This window comes from Phacochoerus africanus, chromosome 1, assembly GCF_016906955.1.
Source record: "Phacochoerus africanus isolate WHEZ1 chromosome 1, ROS_Pafr_v1, whole genome shotgun sequence".
Classification (NCBI taxonomy): Eukaryota; Metazoa; Chordata; class Mammalia; order Artiodactyla; family Suidae; genus Phacochoerus; species Phacochoerus africanus.
The window spans coordinates 280,675,198-280,694,846 of NC_062544.1; the positions used below are offsets into that span (position 1 = coordinate 280,675,198).

The 19,649-nt window shown below is 39.9% G+C and overlaps 1 protein-coding gene across 6 annotated transcripts in view; it reads left to right on the forward strand.

Moving 5' to 3' along the window:
- Positions 1-50: 50 nt before the first annotated feature.
- Positions 51-19,649, forward strand: part of TTC3 (tetratricopeptide repeat domain 3) — a 125,817-nt gene continuing 106,218 nt past the window's right edge. The window contains exons 1-7 of one of the 6 annotated variants that reach the window (XM_047796344.1): positions 51-149; positions 12,569-12,723; positions 13,608-13,650; positions 15,052-15,202; positions 15,675-15,762; positions 16,822-16,875; positions 18,751-18,871. In XM_047796344.1, coding sequence (XP_047652300.1) covers positions 12,580-12,723; positions 13,608-13,650; positions 15,052-15,202; positions 15,675-15,762; positions 16,822-16,875; positions 18,751-18,871 — 601 coding nt within the window. In that variant the 5' untranslated portion in view covers positions 51-149; positions 12,569-12,579. Of the gene's footprint in view, positions 259-8,517; positions 9,943-12,543; positions 12,724-13,607; positions 13,651-15,051; positions 15,203-15,674; positions 15,763-16,821; positions 16,876-18,750; positions 18,872-19,649 lie in introns of those variants that run through there. The other 5 variants (XM_047796318.1, XM_047796335.1, XM_047796354.1 and 2 more) reach the window with 5 other exon arrangements.

Here is a 19,649-nt window from a genome sequence, read left to right on the forward strand (position 1 = left end):
CGGTGCGACGGCGCATGTGCGTTGCAGCCCACGTGACGCGTCTGCCGCCTGCACAGCCGCCCGCTCTCCGCCGCCAGCTGGCTGACGTGGAGGGCCCGAGGCGGCGGCGGCGGCGGCCCGCGTCCGAGGCTCGCGGGCTGCCGGCCCCGGTGAGTGCACACCTGGCGCGCGGCAGGGCTCCCGGATGTGTCACCTTGTCGCGCTGCAGCGGAGATGCCCGGGGAGAGGGGCCCTCCACACCCCCTCCGTGGGTGTGTGGTGAGTGTGGGTGTGTGCGCGTCGCCCCGCGTCGTTGGCTGTGGTGCCCGCAGTGTGCGTGGGTTGAGTGCCGGTGCCTTAGGGGTGTGTGTGTGGCAGCCTTTGTAGGCCCTAGCGGGTGTGTCCCCTTTGTCTCGTGTCCCTTTTCTGCAAATGTGGTCACCTCTGGGCTTCTGTGCGGGGGTGGGAGTAGCCCCTTTGTGTGCGCACTCCCGGCCGCTTGCACACCCTCGGTCCGCTCTGTGCGGGGGCGTGCACCGGCCCGAGCGCGTGGGCACGCGCCCGTGGGTCCCCTCTCGGCCCCTTTGTGTCTGCGCAGGTTTTTCTCGTCGATGGCGTGGGCGCCCCCGGGAGTGTGGGTGGCCCCCCCTTTTGTGTCACTGCCCCTCTCCGGGGGGGTGCGCGCCCCACGCGCGCGTGGCCGTGCCTCCTGCAGTCGTGACCCTAGCTGCAGCATCGTCCGCTGGGGGAATGCGTCCTCGTGTGTCCCCGCGCGCCTGTTGCTCCTGGACCTGTCAAGTGCGTGATCTGTTTTCGGGTGTTCGTTCGCGAGTGTTCGTGAACGTTCTTGCACGCCCTGTTCTCTGTGTTTTGTGTTCTTTCTATCTGCGCCACCTGTTTTCGTGAGAATGGCTGCCGAGTCCGTGGAGGGGAATTGGGGGGGGGGGAGAAAACCCAACCCTCTCTCCTCCCCTCGCCTTTTCGGAGCATCCTACCTCCCCCCGACGCTAATAAGGAGGGGGGACCGCAGCGGGTCTGGCCAGCTGTTCCAGAGTGTTTAAGATGTCAAGTAGGGCTAGTCAAGCCAGCCTTTTGGGACGGAATAAGGAGGCCGAGGGCCAAAAATGGAGCCAAGGCGTAGGTGAATATTGGCAGGTACCAGTGTGACGTACCTTGATTCAGAGGAGCCCTGGACGCTCAAAGCCCTTCAATTGCAGACTCCTTCCAAAACATATGTACACGACAACTGGGTAAATACATTCTAGCCGATCCTGGGCTTTCTTGATAATACCTAACGGTTCATGTAGTGTTTATGGCGTTCACATAAATTACCTCTCTTGGTTCTGCCCAGTGTCCTGGCTGGGGAAACAAGGTAGAGACATGTTACATATTGTACTCCTCCCTTGGGGACAGTTTTCTGGTAGTTACAACTCTAGTTAGGACATTTCGTCTTGGAAGAAATTTGCATTTTATCCTAAGGCAAATGGAATTTATTACAAGGATACACAGGGAAGGAAACATCGAACCTATGAGACCCAACTGCTTTTGCTCAAAGGTTTGTGCTCTGCGCTCAAGGGCTGCGTTTTGGTGTCTGTTTCTCGCTATTCATTTGCTGAGTTTTCTTACTCTTGCCTAATTTTCTTACCCTTGACTAATTAACTTCTGGATATTTCACCTATGAAATAACAGCAGGAATCTAACCAATCCATGACTAGGATTTACAGATGTAATTATTTTGCCAAATTTACTTCAGATTTTTTTTTATTATTATTAAAGGATCTAAAATTGCAGATATTGGAGGTGCTCTTAGGTTCCTCCCCCTCCTTGCCTAGGGATAGTCACCCTAGGGTTTGGGTTTGTGTATATTATTTCTTTGCATATTTTATACTTGGATCACGGTGAATCCATGAACAGTATGTAGTGTTATGTGTTTTACACTTTAATGGTATTAAACGGTATGTATCTTTTTGCAACTTGCTTTTTTTGATCAGCATCACATTTTCAGATTAATATATGAATAAGTTGAATAATTATGCTTGGTTCACTCAATTTAATTGCTGGTATAGAATTCCATTGTATGAATATACCATAATTTACTTTATCCATTTTCCTATTGATGGACTTTGAAGTTTCCGGTTTTTGACTCTCAAAATCCTGCAATACACACCTTTGTACTTGTCTGCTTGTGCACACGTTTGGAAGTTTCTCCAGAAAATACACCTCTTAGTGGATTTGTTGGGTAGTTGGATATGTGCATCTTCAACTTAATCAAATAGCACAAAAGCTGTCAAAGTGGTTGCACTAATTTTCACTCTAATCACTGGTATTGAGTGAGGACACCCAGTTCCTCACATCCTTGCTGACACTTTGTGGTACCCGGCTTGTACATTATTGCCTTCTCTTTACTGACCAGCCTCTTTACAACCTTAGCTTGCGGCTAAATTTGCTTGCAGCCACCTTGGCTTCTGCTCTAGTCCTGTGTCAGCCCATGGGTTCATTTCTCACAGCTAACTGGCTCAGTCTTTATCTCATTTGGTTCTCATAAGGTTAATTTCAGTAAATATTGATTTTGTACCTAATGTATCAGTTCTTATGGTCGATGTAAAGACAATTTCCATGGTATGTTATGTATACTTCTAGTGGCAGGTGAGGTGATTTAATTACTTGTTTGCATATGATAAATGGCTTTTTAAAATCTTTTTTCCTTTTTAATGTAATATTTGATACTTTAAAAAATATGTAACATATATGCAAGTTGTGAAGCAAAACAATAAAATGAACACCTTTCAACCCACCAATCCACGAATCAGAATGACTGACATTGAATGTACTTACCTCCAGAGTGACTACTATCCTGAATTGTGTGTCATTCCTTGGTTTTTTAAAATTAATTTGATCAGATATGTATATATCCTTCAATAATGTATTGTATGGTTTCTATTCTTTTGAGTTTAAGAAAGAAATACTGTATACAGCTTTCTGGGGCTTATTTCACTCAAGGTTATGTTTCTAAGAGTCACTGACATTCAGTACAGTTGTAAGTCATTAGTTTTCACAGCTGTGTCATATTCCATGGGTGAATATAACACAGTGTTTGCATTCTTCTGTTGAACATTTTGATTGTTTCTCGGTTTTGCTATTTTGAAGATCCTTGTACATATCTTCCAGTACACAGTTGCAAGAATTTCTCTCATTTTCGCAATGGGGCATAATGACTTCCCGGGCTGGGGTTGGGGGAGTAATGAAGAGTTTCCAAGGAGTACATGGGCACAAGTGATATTAATGAATCAATTTGTAGATCATTAAATTTCATGTGTACCTTATCCTAAAATTGGTGATGCCTGAGGTGTGCCATAGACATGTCTTCTGGTTTATGCTTTCCCACCTTCCCTTTTCAGTAGTACTTCTGCTCACCCAGAAGGAATCTTACCGGGGTGATGTCCCAAGCGAAAAACTGTCCGTGGAAAATAAAGGGATAATTTAAAGTACATGCAGCCGTATAGGGTTAGGGAATGCCTCTTTTAATTTAGGCACCTCCCAGCTCCACAAAAGCTGCTTTTCCAATAAAATGTAACTTTTATGTTTAATTATCAGCATATATACTAGTTATTTTTGATCAACTCTATGCTGTAATAGTTATGACGTTTTAAACCAATGATATGTTAGTTTTATTTTAAAATGTCACTATGAGACTCTAGAAATTCATCCATTGCAATTATTTATACTTAGGGCTGAAATCTTAGCTGTGAAGAGTGTGATTTGTTTTTCGTGGTTTATGACTAAAAGAATGTTGGAATACCACTGCAGTAAGCTATTTACTAGAAGTGGAATTGCTGGGTTAAGGGGTATGAATGTTCAGCTTGACAAAATGATACCAAATTGTTTTCTGAAGTGGTTGTACCAGCTTGTACGTTGCAAACGGTTTTGTCAATTTATATACTTTGATTAGCCCTGTGAAAGAGTTATAGTTGATCTGTATCCTCTTCAACACTTGTTACTCTTAGACTTCATATTTGCCTGTCAAATGGATACGAAATGATGTGCATTGTGGTTTTAATTTGCATTTCTTTGATTGCTAGTGAGTTTGAGCCTTTTTTCATTTGTCTGTGAACCATCTGTTTCCCTTTTGTGAAATACCTGTTCGTATCTTTTGCCCATCTTTCTATTGGGTGGTCTTTTAAAATTAAAAAAGCTGGTAACACCAATCTTTTTTTGAGTATATGCATTGTGAATAGCTTCTTCCAGTTCATGGTCTGTCTTTTCACTCTTTACAGTGTATTTTGGTGAACAGAAATTCTTAATGTAATCTAATCGGAAGTTTTCCCTGCCCTGGGATTATAAATACATCCTCCTGTGTTTCTTTTTAGAAGTTTTAAAGTGATGCCTCTCACACTTAAGTTCCTAAGCCATCTGGTACTGATATTTGTGTATGGTGTGAGGTAATGATCCACATTCATTTTCCCCATGTGGCTACAGTTGACCTCATACCATGTATGTTGAAGTGGCCCTCTATTCAGCAGTGATCTGCTGAAACCACCTTTTTTACATATTTAGTTTCTATTAGCATGGGTCTGTTTCTGGCTTGCCTTTTAATGCCACTTGTCCACTTGTCTGTCTCTGTGTTGATACCACACTTTCATTGTTACTGATACTCTAGGTAAAGCTGTAGTATCTGGGTATGTATTTCAAGTATCTGAAATCTTGAGATCTGCGGGGCACTTGAGTCTCATTTGTTCTTAGACCTTTGTTCTTGGAAGCATCAGCTTGTTATATGACGTGAAAAACACTTTCAGAATTAATTGGAATGATTGAAATCAATTTGGGGGACTTGAAATCTTTAAGATTTTGAGGTATGTATTTCCATTCATTTGGGTTTGTAATGTCTTTTAATATAGCTTTGTAAGTTTTTCCTTACATATCTAACATTAAAGTGTTTATTCTGATGTTTCTAGTAATTTTATTGCTAGTACAAATGATGTTTTTTAGGTTCTATTTTCTGTTTATTAGTAGAAATTTAATGGATTTTTTTACATTCATCTTTAGTCATCCACTTGATAAACTACTATTCTGATATTTTCTGTAATTCTTTTGGGTTTTCTAGGTGGATAATTATATCACTTGTAAATAATGACACTTTTGATTCTTCCTTTCCAATTATTTTCTCTTTTAATTTTTTTTTCTTAATATGCTGGCACACTTTTAGATTATGCCCAGTGGGTGTGATTGGGGTTGTTCATTAGGAGTGATTGCAGTGGGCATACATGTCTTATTCTGGATTTTAAAGTGAATGTTTCCCCATTAAAAATGGTTGTTGCAAGTTCCTTTAAATACTCTTTATTAAGTTAGGGAAATCTTTACTTGCAATTTAATCACAAGCTTTTCTGCATCCATTGAGAATACCTTGTAGTTTTTCTCCTCTTAATTTGTTAAGGTGTGATGGATTCTAATTTACATATTTTAAAATTCTTAATTCTTACATTCATTTTTAAGACAAACCCAAATTGACCTTGATGGATTGTTAGGAACTACTGGATGGAGTTTTCTAATATTTTATTTAGGTTTTTGTTTCTGTTTATGAATGAAATCACCTGTCATTTGTCTTTATTGACGTTTTTGAATCTTGTCTGATTTTGCTATTCAGGTTACACTGGCTTTATGCTGATTAGAGAGTAGTTCCTCTTTTTCTCTCCCCTAGGACAGTTTGGATTGGAGTGTTTTGTTTTTTAAAGGTGTTGGTGGCATTTATCTGTGAGATCATTTGGATCTAATTTTCCATGTGTATAAGTTGTTAATAATTTAGCAGTGATTTAAGAAAAATAGTACTAATTATCAGTTGAATAATGATACGGTTTTAGGTTTTCCATTTCTTTATTTTTGGTAAGTGGTAGAAATTTGTTATTTCAACACAGTTTTTAGGTTTATTGACATCAAATTCATGGTATTATCTTAATTCCTTTGTTAATGAGATTTTATTTATAATTATGATCTCTTTTCTCAGAATATTGTTTGTGTGGCTTTTTTCTTCATTAATCTTGCCAAAAGTTTGTCTATTAATCTTGGCAAAGGATGAATTTTTGGCTTAATTATCTCAATTTCGTTTTTGGTTTTTAGTTCATTGATCCCCCCCCCCTTTATGATTCCCTTCCTTTTCCTCTATGAGTTTTTTTATTTTTCTAACTTGCATGATTAACTTATTTTCAGCCATTCCTGTTTCCTTCTATAAGCATGTAGAGCTATACACTTCCTTAAAGTTCATTTTTGCTTTATGTAAAATGGTTTAGTGTACGGTATTTTCATTAACTTTGAAATTTAAGTGTTATTAAAATTTCTATTTTGATTTCTTCTTTGACTTACGTTTTATGTATTTTAAAATTCCCAAATGTTTCTGTATAATATTTTTCCTTTTTGTCATTCATTTCTTAAATTGTGTTGTCAGAGAATGTGGTATGTATTTTATCTTTCTAAAAACATTTGTCTGCCCTTGCTTTTTGGCCTTGTGCATAGGGAGTCAGAATAGCCATTCTATGTGTGTCTATTAGATCAGGCTTGCAATTTGTATTGTTGAGACTGTCTTTACTAATTTTCATTTGTTTGACTTGTTATAAGAGAAATGTGTTGCAGTCTTCTACTGTTACCTTCTAACAGATTTCCTGTAGCTCTTAGAATTTTTCTTTTTTGTATTTTGAGATGGATTAGGTACATGCAGGCTAAACGTTTTCCTCGTGGGTTGAACCTTTTCTGTTATGTTGTGATTCTCTCTCTGCCTAATTTTGTTTCCTGTCTCAGGGTCTGTTTTGCCTATCCTACCTTTCTTTTGGTAGTAATTTTCCTAGAATAACATTTTCCTTTATTTTACTGTCACTTTTCTCATGTCCTTAGATTTTCTGTTGAAGACTATATAGCCGGTTTTTATTTTAATCCATTCAGATAATTTGTGTTTAATTGGTATTTTTAGAAGTTAGTTCAAGGAGTTCCCGTCGTGGCGCAGTGGTTAACGAATCTGACTAGGAACCATGAGGTTGCGGGTTCGGTCCCTGCCCTTGCTCAGTGGGTTAACGATCCGGCGTTGCCGTGAGCTGTGGTGTAGGTTGCAGACGCGGCTCGGATCCCGCGTTGCTGTGGCTCTGGCGTAGGCCGGTGGCTACAGCTCTGATTCAACCCCTAGCCTGGGAACCTCCATATGCCGCGGGAGCGGCGCAAGAAATAGCAACAACAACAAAAGACAAAAAAAAAAAAAGAAGTTAGTTCAAGTCTCGTTGTGGTCAACTCATTTTTTATCTAAAATTATTTTATCTTTTTCTTCAGAGGTAATTTTGATGGGTATACAGATCTAGGTTGATACTTTATTTTCTGCTTATCTGGCGAGTATATTATTTTACATGTGAAGTTTGCTACCAGTTTTAATTATGGTAATTTGAAGAAAATATTCTTTTTTTTCCAGCTGCATTGGATTTTCTGTCTTTGGTGTTATATCTTCACTTTTGAGTCTAGATAGTGATTAATTTTTATTTATCCCGTTTGGGATATAAGTGTTTCCTGATTCTGAATTTTATTTTTCATGAGGTCTACAAGATTCTGAGCCATTTGTTCTTTAAATATTCTTTTACCTATTTTTCTCCACCCAGAAATTTAACTTTTTCCAGGAATTTAATGTATATAACACCATTTCCAGATCACTTACTTTCATCTTTCATATTTTTCATTTCCTTGTATCTTTACCAGGACTTACAGTGCTGGATAATTTTATCAGGCACATCTTCTTATTCATCAGTTTTCTCTTCAGCTGTGCCTAATCTTCTCTTTGAGCCATCTGTTTTATTTTCTTTTACTTTTAACAATTATATTTTTAATTTCTCAAAGTGCTTTTTTTTAGTTATACCCAGTCATTTTTTAAAATAATCTCATGTTGCTTGCTCACTTTTTTTCACCTATAGATATTCTGTAGACTGTATCTGGCAATCCCAGCATCTCCTGTCCTTAGGGGTCTAAGCTCATTGCTTGTTTTGTGTTGTTTTTGCCTTCCTCATGGTGGTGTCATCTCCTGTGCCTAGTGATTTTCAGTTATGGACTCTTATTTGATTAATCTTCCCCTGTGGGAATCTTGAGCGTCTGAAAGGATTCGTATCAGCTTTGGCGGGGAGCTTCACGTGGGACCACTTTTTGGTTCCCTCACTTTGCTTATGGCCTGTGGCTCAGTGTCCTGACCCCACTACTGCCATTGGCATAAAGATTTGTTCTTAATTATCAGGTTGAGTTTTTAGCTAGAGTTTCATTGTTTTTTTTGGCGAGGGGGTGGCTTTAAATGTTGCATATTTTTATGAGCTCAGCAGAGTTTCAAAATTAAAAAAATCTAGCATCTTCTTTGTTTTCCTATTAGGACCAGAGGTCCTTTACATTAGTATTTAGTTTTTATAATGTATTCATTTTAGTTTGTATTAGAAAAAAATTCTGTCCTACTAAACTTGAGATTTCTTGGCGATATCAAATTTTCTACTGAAAAAAGTTTACATCTGGGTTAAAAGTTGAGTTATTCTAAATGAAAATATTAAGTGACTAATAGCACAGTTGGCAGGTGGATTTGACAAAGTGTTCATACTTTGGGGAATGTGAATAAAAAATTTGGGGAACACCGAAGTAGGGAATCAAGATGAGTAGGGCACCATGTACCCTCTAGACCCATAGTGAACCTACAGAGAGACACCTATAATGACCCGTGTGAGAGCTGCTGCCAAAAGGATAATGAGCAGGGTGTTCTGGGCTTACAGAGAAGAGGTTCAGAAATCAACTTGGTGGTAGTGGGAAGTTCAGGAAATGCTTCTTAGAATCAAGCATTGAGGACTGGTAGGCATTCTGACTGCAGAGTAAGGTGTGTTTAGGAATGACTAGCAGTTGAGTCTGTCTGGCTTCTGCATGGCATGTCTTGGAGTGGCTAGAGAACTCAGGAACAGGATTACAGAGGTCTTTTGCGCTGTATAGTAGGGAGTTGGCACTTCATTCTGAAGATGAAGAAAAGCTGCCGAATTATTTTAAGCAGTAAAATGTTATTGTCAGGGTTTTAGAAGATGCTGAGATTGACGGTAAGTCCCCAGTTAGGAGACTGCTTGCTAAAGTAGTTCAGAGGAGGTTAAGATGAAGCTACAGCTAAGGCATGGGCATGAAGAGGTGTGTGTGTGTGTGTGTGTGTGGACTTGGAGGAGTCAGAATGACATTGGGTAGGAATGTTGAAGGAGACTGAGGAGTCCAGCTTGACCTCCAGATTTCTGGTTTGGGTAAGCAGGTGGCATGTAGAGCAGTTAACTGGTAACATACAGAAAGAGGAAAGAACTTGGTTCCATTTATTCTTGAGAAGAAAAGATAAGTGTGTTTTTGAACTTAGTGCATCTGAGAGGCTTGTGGGACATCTTGGTTAAGATCCATTAGCAGTTGACAGGGAGTTTCTAGAAGTAATGAGATGCAATCCAGCCTGGAGAGAATTTGAGCGTTTTCAACATTTGGACATTTCAGCCATTATTTGCTACAGGGAGTATAAGATAATTTAAAGTGGTGCATAGATGAACACTCAACCATTTTTCGATAGTTAGGAGTTTAATATGTCTGAAGAACATAAGCTGTACTTCAAATCTATAATGTCATGAATATTAATCACTTAGGCCAAGTGAGCCCAATGAAAGAAGAATATTAAGTACCTAAAATACATATGGTCTGTGGAAATGGCAAAAACTGTGATGAAGCTATGCAAATGATGGGGAAGTTCAGAAAGTGCTGTTTTAAGCCGTGGGTGTGGTGGAGAGAGTAAGCATGAGAAGAAGAGAGAGTTGACATTTGGGTGGCGGGGAATGGAGAAGAAGAGCCCATGGAGACTGAGGAAGAGCAGCCAGAAGAATAGGAGGAGAACCAGGAGAAGATGGTCTTTGGAGTCCAAATGAAGAGTTCTGAGAAGGAGGAAGTGGTCAACAGCGTCAAGTAAGTTGTAAGCTGAAAAGTGCTCTTTGGACTTAGCAAAATTAAGGGAGACCATTTAGTTGGAAGCATCCAGGAAGTAGATTAAAACCATAGTTGTCTAACATTAATGTTAACGATAGCTGATACTTTCAGCATTTCCTATGTGCCATGTGCTCTTCACAGCACTTTAAATGTGTGACCTCATTAATCAGGTGGGTAGTATTACTGACCTCATTTGATAGTTGAGGAAACTGAAGCCTAGAGAGGTTGAGTAACTTGCCCAAGATCACACACTCAGGAAATGCAAGAGCCAGGATTCATGCCCAGGCAGTCTGGTTCCAGAGTCCATGCTCTTAACCACTATGCCACATCGCCTCTCTGGTTAAAAAAAAATAGATAATAAAGGTAATACCTGTGTCATAAGCATGGTACAGTTGGTGTAGGGCATGGTGTTGATGAGATATGCCAGGCTATGAATGACCAGCATGATGTCACAGTGGCTCAGTCTGCCAGGTATGAGCACATTAACTGTTTTGTAACCGATGCCATGATGCTGATTTGTGGGCTGTGACAGACAGTTCTTGGCTCTTTCTGTATTTATGCACAAAAATCATTTGTAAGACAAATGAGCTTAAAAGTGTATATATTCCCCAGAACAGCATATATCCCATATTACGTGCCATACTTTAGGTGCTGAAATGTCTTTTTATTTTTTCTAGTCATTGTTTACTTTTGGAGTTAAATTCTCTAAACCCTGGAAATACTGTTCATCCAGAATAGGTCAGGTTCAGGGCATCGGAGATCTCCAGTCTACTGTAAAAGCTCACTAATGACTTTATTGAAACAGCTTCCCTAGAGTGATGGAAGTGGAAATCCAATGTTAGGAAACTGAAAATGAATGAGAATGGAGGATTTGATTGGGAGAAATTGGAAGAATTCTTGATGAGGGTGAAGAATGTGGTAGTGGGTAGGGAGACAGGACCCATAATGACTCTTGGCCGTGGTCAGAGAGAAGCTAAGCAGAGTAAAAAACTTAAAAAACTAGTTTAGACGTGGGCACTCATCCAAGGTGTGGCCTTGTCAAGGAAGAGCCTAGGTGAGGTGGACAGTGACGTTCATTTTAGGTGAGGATGTGGTTACACTGCAAGGCGAGGGTCTTGAAGGAGTCATTCACGTGGACCTTGATGTGGCTGGGATGATGGTAGCGTTTGGAGGAGAGAGGGGGCACTGTGAACCAGTTACCAGTGTTCTTTAACATGACAGCAACCAAGAGGTAACTAAGTGGCAATGATGAGGAAACGTAGATTGAGTGAAACGTGTTTGAGAGGAGAGACCATGGAATCAGAAGACCTAGGTTTGAAACCTCCCTAGCTTGGTGACCTTGAGCAAATTACTTAAATTTGCTGTGAATGTTTCCCATGTGTACAGTGGAGATGATGCTAATTGGACCTGCGAAGAATTGCTGTGAGGATTAATGCGATGGCGCATGTAAAATGCTTGGTACAACATGTTTGCTAGGAAGACTGTTACTGCTCTTCACTTCTGATGTTGTGAGATTGTTTTACAGCAAATTGGACATAATAAGGATGGATTAAAGAAACAGTTGTGTTTTTCAAGGACTGATGGTGGTCTTGCTTAAGAAAAAAGAAACTTGGTTTATTCTAACAAGAGTGGATAATGGTGGTGATATGAAAAGATACTAAAAAACGGTGTTAATGACGGTGCTGGCAATGACAGGGAAAGAAAGCCATTACTTGGGCAAGAAGTAGAAGTAATGCTGCATTTTTTTTCATTGATATGTAGGTTTTGTAGCTATTCTCTGATAGCTATCCATTTTTATTATTGAACTTTCTTCAGGAAAAAGGCCTTAGTCTGAAACTCCAGCTCTAATTTCCCTTTCTCTCCATCGACATAACTGTTTTTAAAATGTGGTTGTTAATGTGAGGGTTTTGTCCACTGCTGCAGTCTAGCAGTGCTGACTGTGTTGTAGTAGTTGTGAGAGCACTAGAAGTGCTTGCGAGGAGGATGGAAGGTCTGGATGCGGCTCTGAGGAGTTAGGGGTTGACATAACTCTTCAGCTCTGCCCTTTTGCCTAAGACAGAAACACAACTGAGGCGTGGATAGGAGAATAGGAACAGCTGATAGGAAACTATTTTCTCAGTGGCATCAGGATTTAGTCCCAGCCAGGAGGTTGAGCATGTGGCCAAGTTTGTGTGTGATGAAATAGCCTATTTCACAGACACAGTCACAGCAGATGGGGTAAAAGGGCAGCAGTGGAACGATGTCTTTTGCTCATTCAGCAGACACTTATTTGAGGGCTTAGCAGGTGCCTGGCACATAGGTGAACAAGATGCCCTTAGTTGTCCTCTATCTAAGGAAGACATGTAAGCAATTAAATGCAGAAGAGAGATGGTGACTCTTTGAACCTAAGAAGAAATAGATTAAACTGGTCTTTGAAGGGCATCAAGGGGAAAGAGTAGCAAATGCCAGGATGAGAATCTTCCAGAGCTGAGTGTTCTTAATGGGGTTCTTTCCTTGGGGTATAAGTTCCAAGTTTTTTTCTAATACACCATAGAAGCTAGGAAACTGCGTCTCATAGCCTCTCAAGTGCTTTAACCATTGATGAGGATTTGTGTTGTGTCCTTAGGATGGTGTACTATGGATGATTTTGCTCTGGGAAATGTCACTGTAGCAGATTATGCCTTGTTAGAAGATTGCCCTTATGTGGATGATTGTGTCTTTGCTCCTGACTTTATGTCCAGTGACTATGTTCGTGTGACTCAACTTTACTGTGATGGGGTGGTAAGTAGATTTCCTAACTTTTTGTTTTTAACATTGTGACATCTTAAAAGGGTTTTTTTTTTAAATTGAGATGTAATTGGCATATGACATTAGTTCAGATGTACAGCACAATGATTCAATATATATACATATAGTGAAATCAGCACAATAAGTCAAGTTGATATCCATCACCGCATACAGTTACACTTTTTTTTCTTCTTAAAAGAACTTTTAAAGAACTGAAAAAGGCCTACAGATTCCTTGGTTGAAGATGTATTCAAAGTGTATAAGTAAATGCATAGAAATTTTTTAGTTTAGTATTGATAACTCTTCCATTAAAAATTAAGAACTGGGGAGTTCCCGTCATGGTGCAATGGAAACAAATCCAACTAGGAACCATAAGGTTGCAGGTTCAATCCCTGGCCTCGGTCAGTGGGTTAAGGATCTAGCGTTGCCATGAGCTGTGGTGTAGGTTGAAGACAAGGCTCAGATCTGATGTTGTGGTATAGGCCGGCAGCTGTAGCTCCCATTGGACCCCCTAGCCTGGGAACCTCCATATGCTGAGGATGCGGCCCTAAAAGGCAAAAAAAAAAAAAAGAAGGGAGTTCCCATTGTGGCACAGCGGAAATGAATGCAACTAGTAACCATGAGGTTGTGAATTGATCCCTGGCTTTGCTCATTGGGTTAAGGATCCAGGGTTGGCGTGAGCTGTTCTGTAGGTTGCAGACTTGGCTCCTGTGTTGCTGTGGCTGTGGCGTAGACCGGCAGCTACAACTCCGATTAGACCTCTAGCCTGGGAACCTCCATATGTCGTGGGTGCAGCTCTAAAAGAGCAAAAATAAATAAGAATTGTACTTTTTGCTTTTTATCAGATACAAATCAAAAGGATTTTTTTCTTTTTTTAGGGTAGGCAATACAAAGATTATACCCAAAGTGAGAGAAACTTAGGTGAGTACATTGGTATTTTAATTTTAATTTGTTGAAACAGCGATCAAGGGAGGTTCATGCATTCACTTCAGCAAAACAGACTTAGATAGCTTAAAAAAATTATTCTTACTATAATGAAGGAGAAAACAAATCACCGTGTAACCAAGGCTAGGTACGGGGGCAACCTGCAGCAGTGCTGAGGCATCCAGCTACAACAGAGCTCCTCAGTTCTTCCCTCTGAAGCCCTGGAGGGTTTTCAAGCCCACTGAAACACGACAGAGCAGTGTCATCCTGAGCCAGCTGTCCCGTCTTTAAAGCCATCTGAACACTTTGAAATGAGACTCAAGGAAAGCTAGTTATAGAAAAGATTGAAAACTGGAATAAATGCTGCATAAGGTGACTTCAGATCAAAGTTATGGTCTCTTTAAAGAAATCATAGATCTAGAAGAAAGACTTTTTTAAACAATTTTATTTTAAGAACCATTCAATCAGTTACTTTCCATAAGAGTGAATCTCCGGTGCACACAGTTGTTAAACCTCACTCACCAGCTGTAAAGGCTTTACCACCAGATTAGACCTCTTTCAAATCTGCTGTTCTGGCTCTTCAGTTTTTTGAAGGGCAGTCCCGAGTAGTCTGCAGGATAACAGCAATGGATGGTGCATTTCTGGGGGACTGGACACAGACACGTGGGCTTTTATTTTCTTACCTGTGTGAACTAAACATGAACTGACTGAAGTTCTATCAGCTCCCATCTGAAAGACCAATAGAGGAGACTATGTTTATCTATTAAAATAATTTTTAAATCTTTCCTGAGTACATTCTTTGTACCAGGTACTCGGCAGATAATGATAGGTGAGAAAAATGAACCTCTTTGTACACCTTTCAGTATGGAGAGATAGAAGGGAAGTTCCAGAGGGGAACAAGTCTTACAGTATATATGTTGAGGGGAGAGGGTAAGTCTGATAAAGTTATTTAATCTTAAAAAAAAAATCATTCTTACTATTTTTTCCACTAGCAAATAAAAAAGGTTTCTTTGTTAAAATAGTTTTAGTTAATACTTAAATATACTTAACATTTGACAGATTAAAATGCTTCATCCAGGCAGTTCCCGTCATCTGACTAGGAACCATGAGGTGGCGGGTTCGATCCCTGGCCTTGCTCAGTGAGTTAAGGACCCGGTGTTGCTGTGGTATAGGTCGCAGACACAGCTTGAATCCTGTGTTGCTGAGGCTGTGGTGTAGGCTGGCGGCTACAGCTCTGATTAGACCCCTAGCCTGGGAACCTCCACATGCTGAGGGTGCGACCCTGGAGAAAGACAAAAAAAATTTCATCCGTTCATTTCTTAGCCTTTACCCTTAACATTGTTGATTCATTCCAAAATGAGGCACACAATATTAATTTAAAATTGTTTTTTAATTAAGAATTCGACATCTGCACAATGTGGTGTAGTAAGCCTATTTCTGTCCTGCAAGATTATTGTGATGCCATTAAAATACACGTCTTCTGGCCACTTCTGTTTCAACGTCAACACAGTTCTGTACTATCACGCTTGCACCCCTGTGTGGAGGCCAAGTAAGTTCCTACATACACCTATTTTGTATGGTCAGTGGTGAGCCTGTTGCCCACTATGGAGGTATGCCAAGAACAGTGGAAGGATAAGTCTCATTCTTGTATACTCTTGAGCTCTACTTTTGTTTAGTAGAATGGAAAAAGTTAGTGCTTGGGATTTGGATATGAATGAATAATCACAGTAATGTTATAATGAGTGAAACCCCTAAGAACATTAGATGGTAGATTTGAAGCTGAGTAAGGAAAAGTTAATGTGCTTATTTATAAATGCCAGCATTATAGTACAGAAGAAAGAAAAAGGTGTAGAATTTTGTCTACTTAATAAACAGCTTATTATTACCTGGAATGAAGAAAAGGAGATCTTATTTTTTTTTTCAGGTAGTTTAAATTAGGTATCACATATAGTTAAGTGTAAAATTTGGTGAATTTTTATATATGAGAACCTAATCTGTTAAAAAATAAATTTATTTTTAAGCAGTTCTCATGCTTCTGAGATAAGTTTGAAGAAATTACAACATCTTGAGTTAATGGAAGATATTGTCGATTTGGCAAAGAAAGTGGTGGTAAGTGATAGAATGTTTTTCCCCCTTTATGTCAAGAATATAGATATTGGAGTTCCTGTCATGGCGCAGAGGAAACAAATCCGACTAGGAACCTTGAGATTGCGGGTTTGATTCCTGGCCTCGCTCAGTGGTTATGGATCCTTTGTTGCTATGGATGTGGCGTAGGCCCACAGCTATAGCTCCAATTCAAACCCTAGCCTGGGAACTTCCCTAAAAAGCAAAAATAAATATACATATATATATATATGTATATTTATATGGTGTCAGGCCCATGTTCCTGGTTGATAGTCGGTAACACGTAATGATTTTAGTTTTCGTTAACTTGAACTTGCTCTACTGCCATGAGTTTCTGCTGTCTGAGAGACCAGGTAGATAATGCTGACATGATGTGTTGAGGACTTCTTTGTCATTAAGGAATAGAAGTTGGAATTTGTCACAAATCAAAGTGTGTTCCTGGTTCACAAAAACCTTTGCAGTAGGTTCTGAAAATTATACATAGGTTCTATCTTGTAACGTAAAATCATGCCACTGTTACCAGCACTGCAACAAATATTTTTTCTTTGGGGTAAACTTTATTGTGTCAGATTTGGGGAGGTATCCTTGTATTCCACTGAGGGTTTTGTTTTGTTTTTTCCTTGAAGGCCATTTACTAATTTTTCTTATTTCAGTTGGTTATGGAGCCAAGCGTTTTTCTTAATGACTCTGCACACTTAAATTTAGAAAGGGCATTCTGATTTATTTCCTGCAGATAATTCTTTGTAGTAACTTATATCAGCCAGTGTAATTTTATAGAAAAAATTTAGGTGTGATGAACTTTAAAATTCATACATATAAGAGTTGCACTAAATCATTTTATTATTAGAACCCTGTGTCAGACTATTTCTGACTTCTTGTTTTAGGGTCTTAAGGCAAATTGGGTGTAAAAGTGCTGTGGGAAGTGGACTACTCTGTACACGCAGTAGTAGTCCTAAAATGTTGGGGTTTTTGTCCTTTGGATAAAGAAAGTATAATTGGGTGAATAAAGGGAAAAAATGCTTTGTCGATTTTTCTTTTTTGCAGAATGATTCATTCTTTATTGGAGGCTTGTTGAGAATTGGTTATAAGATAGAAAATGTAAGTACTCACAGGGGAAAATCCAGCACAACCGCTGGTGACAAGTGGCGCTTGTCTCACTGCTCCTTGCTCCTTGCGCTAGGTCCACAGAGTCAGCCTTTTGAAGTTAGCATTTGGGAGTACTGATTTCTACATTTTACCTAAGCGGTCTCCTTGTTGTGGGTAGGGGTTTGCATCATTTTCTTTTTTTTCATATGTGTGTAGTGTAGTTTTGAGCTTCTTTAACAAGTTGATTGTTTTTTGTCTTCTAGATTATTTACCTGGCATATGTTCTCCCAAATGAAATTATTAAGTCCCTAGGATAAACTTTCTTTTTCCTTTTGCTGCCCTGAGGCATATTGAGTTCTGAGGCCAGGCATCAGACCTACACCACAGCTGTGGCAATGCTGGATCCTTTAACCCACTGTGCTGGGCCAGGGATCTATCCTGTGTCCTGGTGCTACAGAGATGCCATGCATCCCATTGTGCCACAGCAGGAACTTTAAATATTTTTGATACAATTGCTAGACAATCTCCACATACAATGATAAACCAATTTTAATGCCACTGGCGGCATAAACATGTACGTGTTCCCCTTAAGTCTGACACCAACATTGGTAACTCCACTATTTAACTCCTGAAGTCATTTCAGACACTAGAAGCATGAATAACATTTTGGTGAACGCTTGATCCTTCATGAAGGTCATTTTTGCACTCGGTGCTGATTTGCCCAGCCACACCCTCCTCTTGTCTGTATCCTTATTCTTCTCTCTGCCACACATCATTTAAAACACACAGTCCCAGAGTTCCCGTCGTGGCGCAGTGGTTAACGAATCCGACTAGGAACCATGAGGTTGCGGGTTCGGTCCCTGCCCTTGCTCAGTGGGTTGACGATCCGGCGTTGCCGTGAGCTGTGGTGTAGGTTGCAGACGCGGCTCGGATCCAGCGTTGCTGTGGCTCTGGTGTAGGCCAGTGGCTACGGCTCCGATTCGACCCCTAGCCTGGGAACCTCCATATGCTGCGGGAGCGGCCCAAAGAAATAGCAAAAAGACAAAAGTAAATAAATAAAAAAAATAAAATAAAATACACAGTCCCAGAGTTCTCTTGTGGTCCAGTGGGTTAAAGATCCAGCCTTGTCCCTGCAGTGCTTTAGGCACTGCTGTGGTGCTGGTCCCTCCCTGGGGATTTCCACATGTTGCTGGTGCAGCCATAAAAAAATTAAATCACATAGTCCCTTTCATGAACCTTAATTTATATCTTTAATCTTGAGATAAGGATGGAAGTCCTAGTTTAGTTGAGACCCAAACCACTGGTCACCTTGTGTTATGGTACTCTCCTGCTAGCCAGGGCAGTGTCTGGCCAGGTTGTAGACCTCAACTTCCAGGTCTGTAATCATTGTAGCAGCATCCCGAACTCTGAGGGTGGCCTGAGATTGCCTGAAAATGTAACATGTATGAGTCTCCAGTGTCTTTTAACTTGTGTTTTGGGGGTCTAGCTGTTCTCATTTGCATGCTAGACTAATGGAAAATACGAGGTTGTACAAGTTTTGTATTAAGAATCTGGAGCTTCCATTGTGGCACAGCAGAAATGAATCCGACTAGGAACCATGAGGTTTTGGGTTCGATCCCTGGCCTCACTCAGTGGGTTAAGGATCCGGCGTTGCCATGAGCTGGGGTGTAGGGCGCAGAAGTGGCTCGGATCTGGCATTGCTATCAGGCCGGAAGCCATAGCTCTGATAAGACCCCTAGGCTGGGAAACTCCATGTGCTGCGGGTGCAGCCCTAAAAGGACAAAAGAAAAAAAAATCTGAAATACTGTGTAAGATAAATCGATAATGCCATAGGTAAACTTATAATTAATACTCAAATCACATTCTTCAACCCTCTTTTTGAAACAGAAAATCTTGGCAATGGAAGAAGCTTTGAATTGGGTGAAATACACAGGCGATGTAACTATTCTACCTAAATTAGGAGCAGTGGATAATTGTTGGCCTATGTTAAGTATTTTCTTTACTGAATGTAAGTATAAATGCTTTAAATTGTTACTTAACTCAAAAGAATGTATATATAGATATATAACTGGGTTACTTTGCTGTACAGCAAAAATTGACAGAATGTTATAAATCAAGTATAATAAAAACATTAAAAAAATTATTATTTAACTCAGTTTTATAAAGGTGCTCTTTCGAAAACTAGAATGTGTAGCTGAATGATTTCTTGTTTATCTTAGGATTTTTAAAAATGGTTTTCACTTGTTGAGAAAAGCCTAAATAAGAGACTTTAACCTTATAGTTTATTTTATATTTCCTGTCTTGATTTCTGTGACATTATACTTCTTAAACATCCTACCGAATGGACGCCTTAAGTTACTATATATAATATCCAGAGAAAGAGACCCCAATGGGGCTCATGTTTCTTCATTTATAAGAGAAGTGTGTAACTGAGCTAAGATTATAATTTTCGTTTCTATAGTGAATGTTACTCTTATGTATGATGACACTACATAAGTTAGTAGTTGACTGTTAGTATAGTTATAGGAATCTTGAAACAGGAGGTGTTTATTTGGCTCTTTAGTTGATAATGACTGGTAATTTGCCCTGTCTGCTTGACCTAAGTGGTAGAAATTAAGCTTAAACATGAAGACAGGTTTCTCTGATGTTTTTTTAAACAGTGGGCTATGGATAGAGGTGGTTCTCTTTGTTATTTTGGAAACCTTTATTATAGGCTAGATTTTATGGTGGAACTAAAGGACCAGTGTCATGTACTGGGCCCCATATGGGCTTGTTTCTGACTCTTC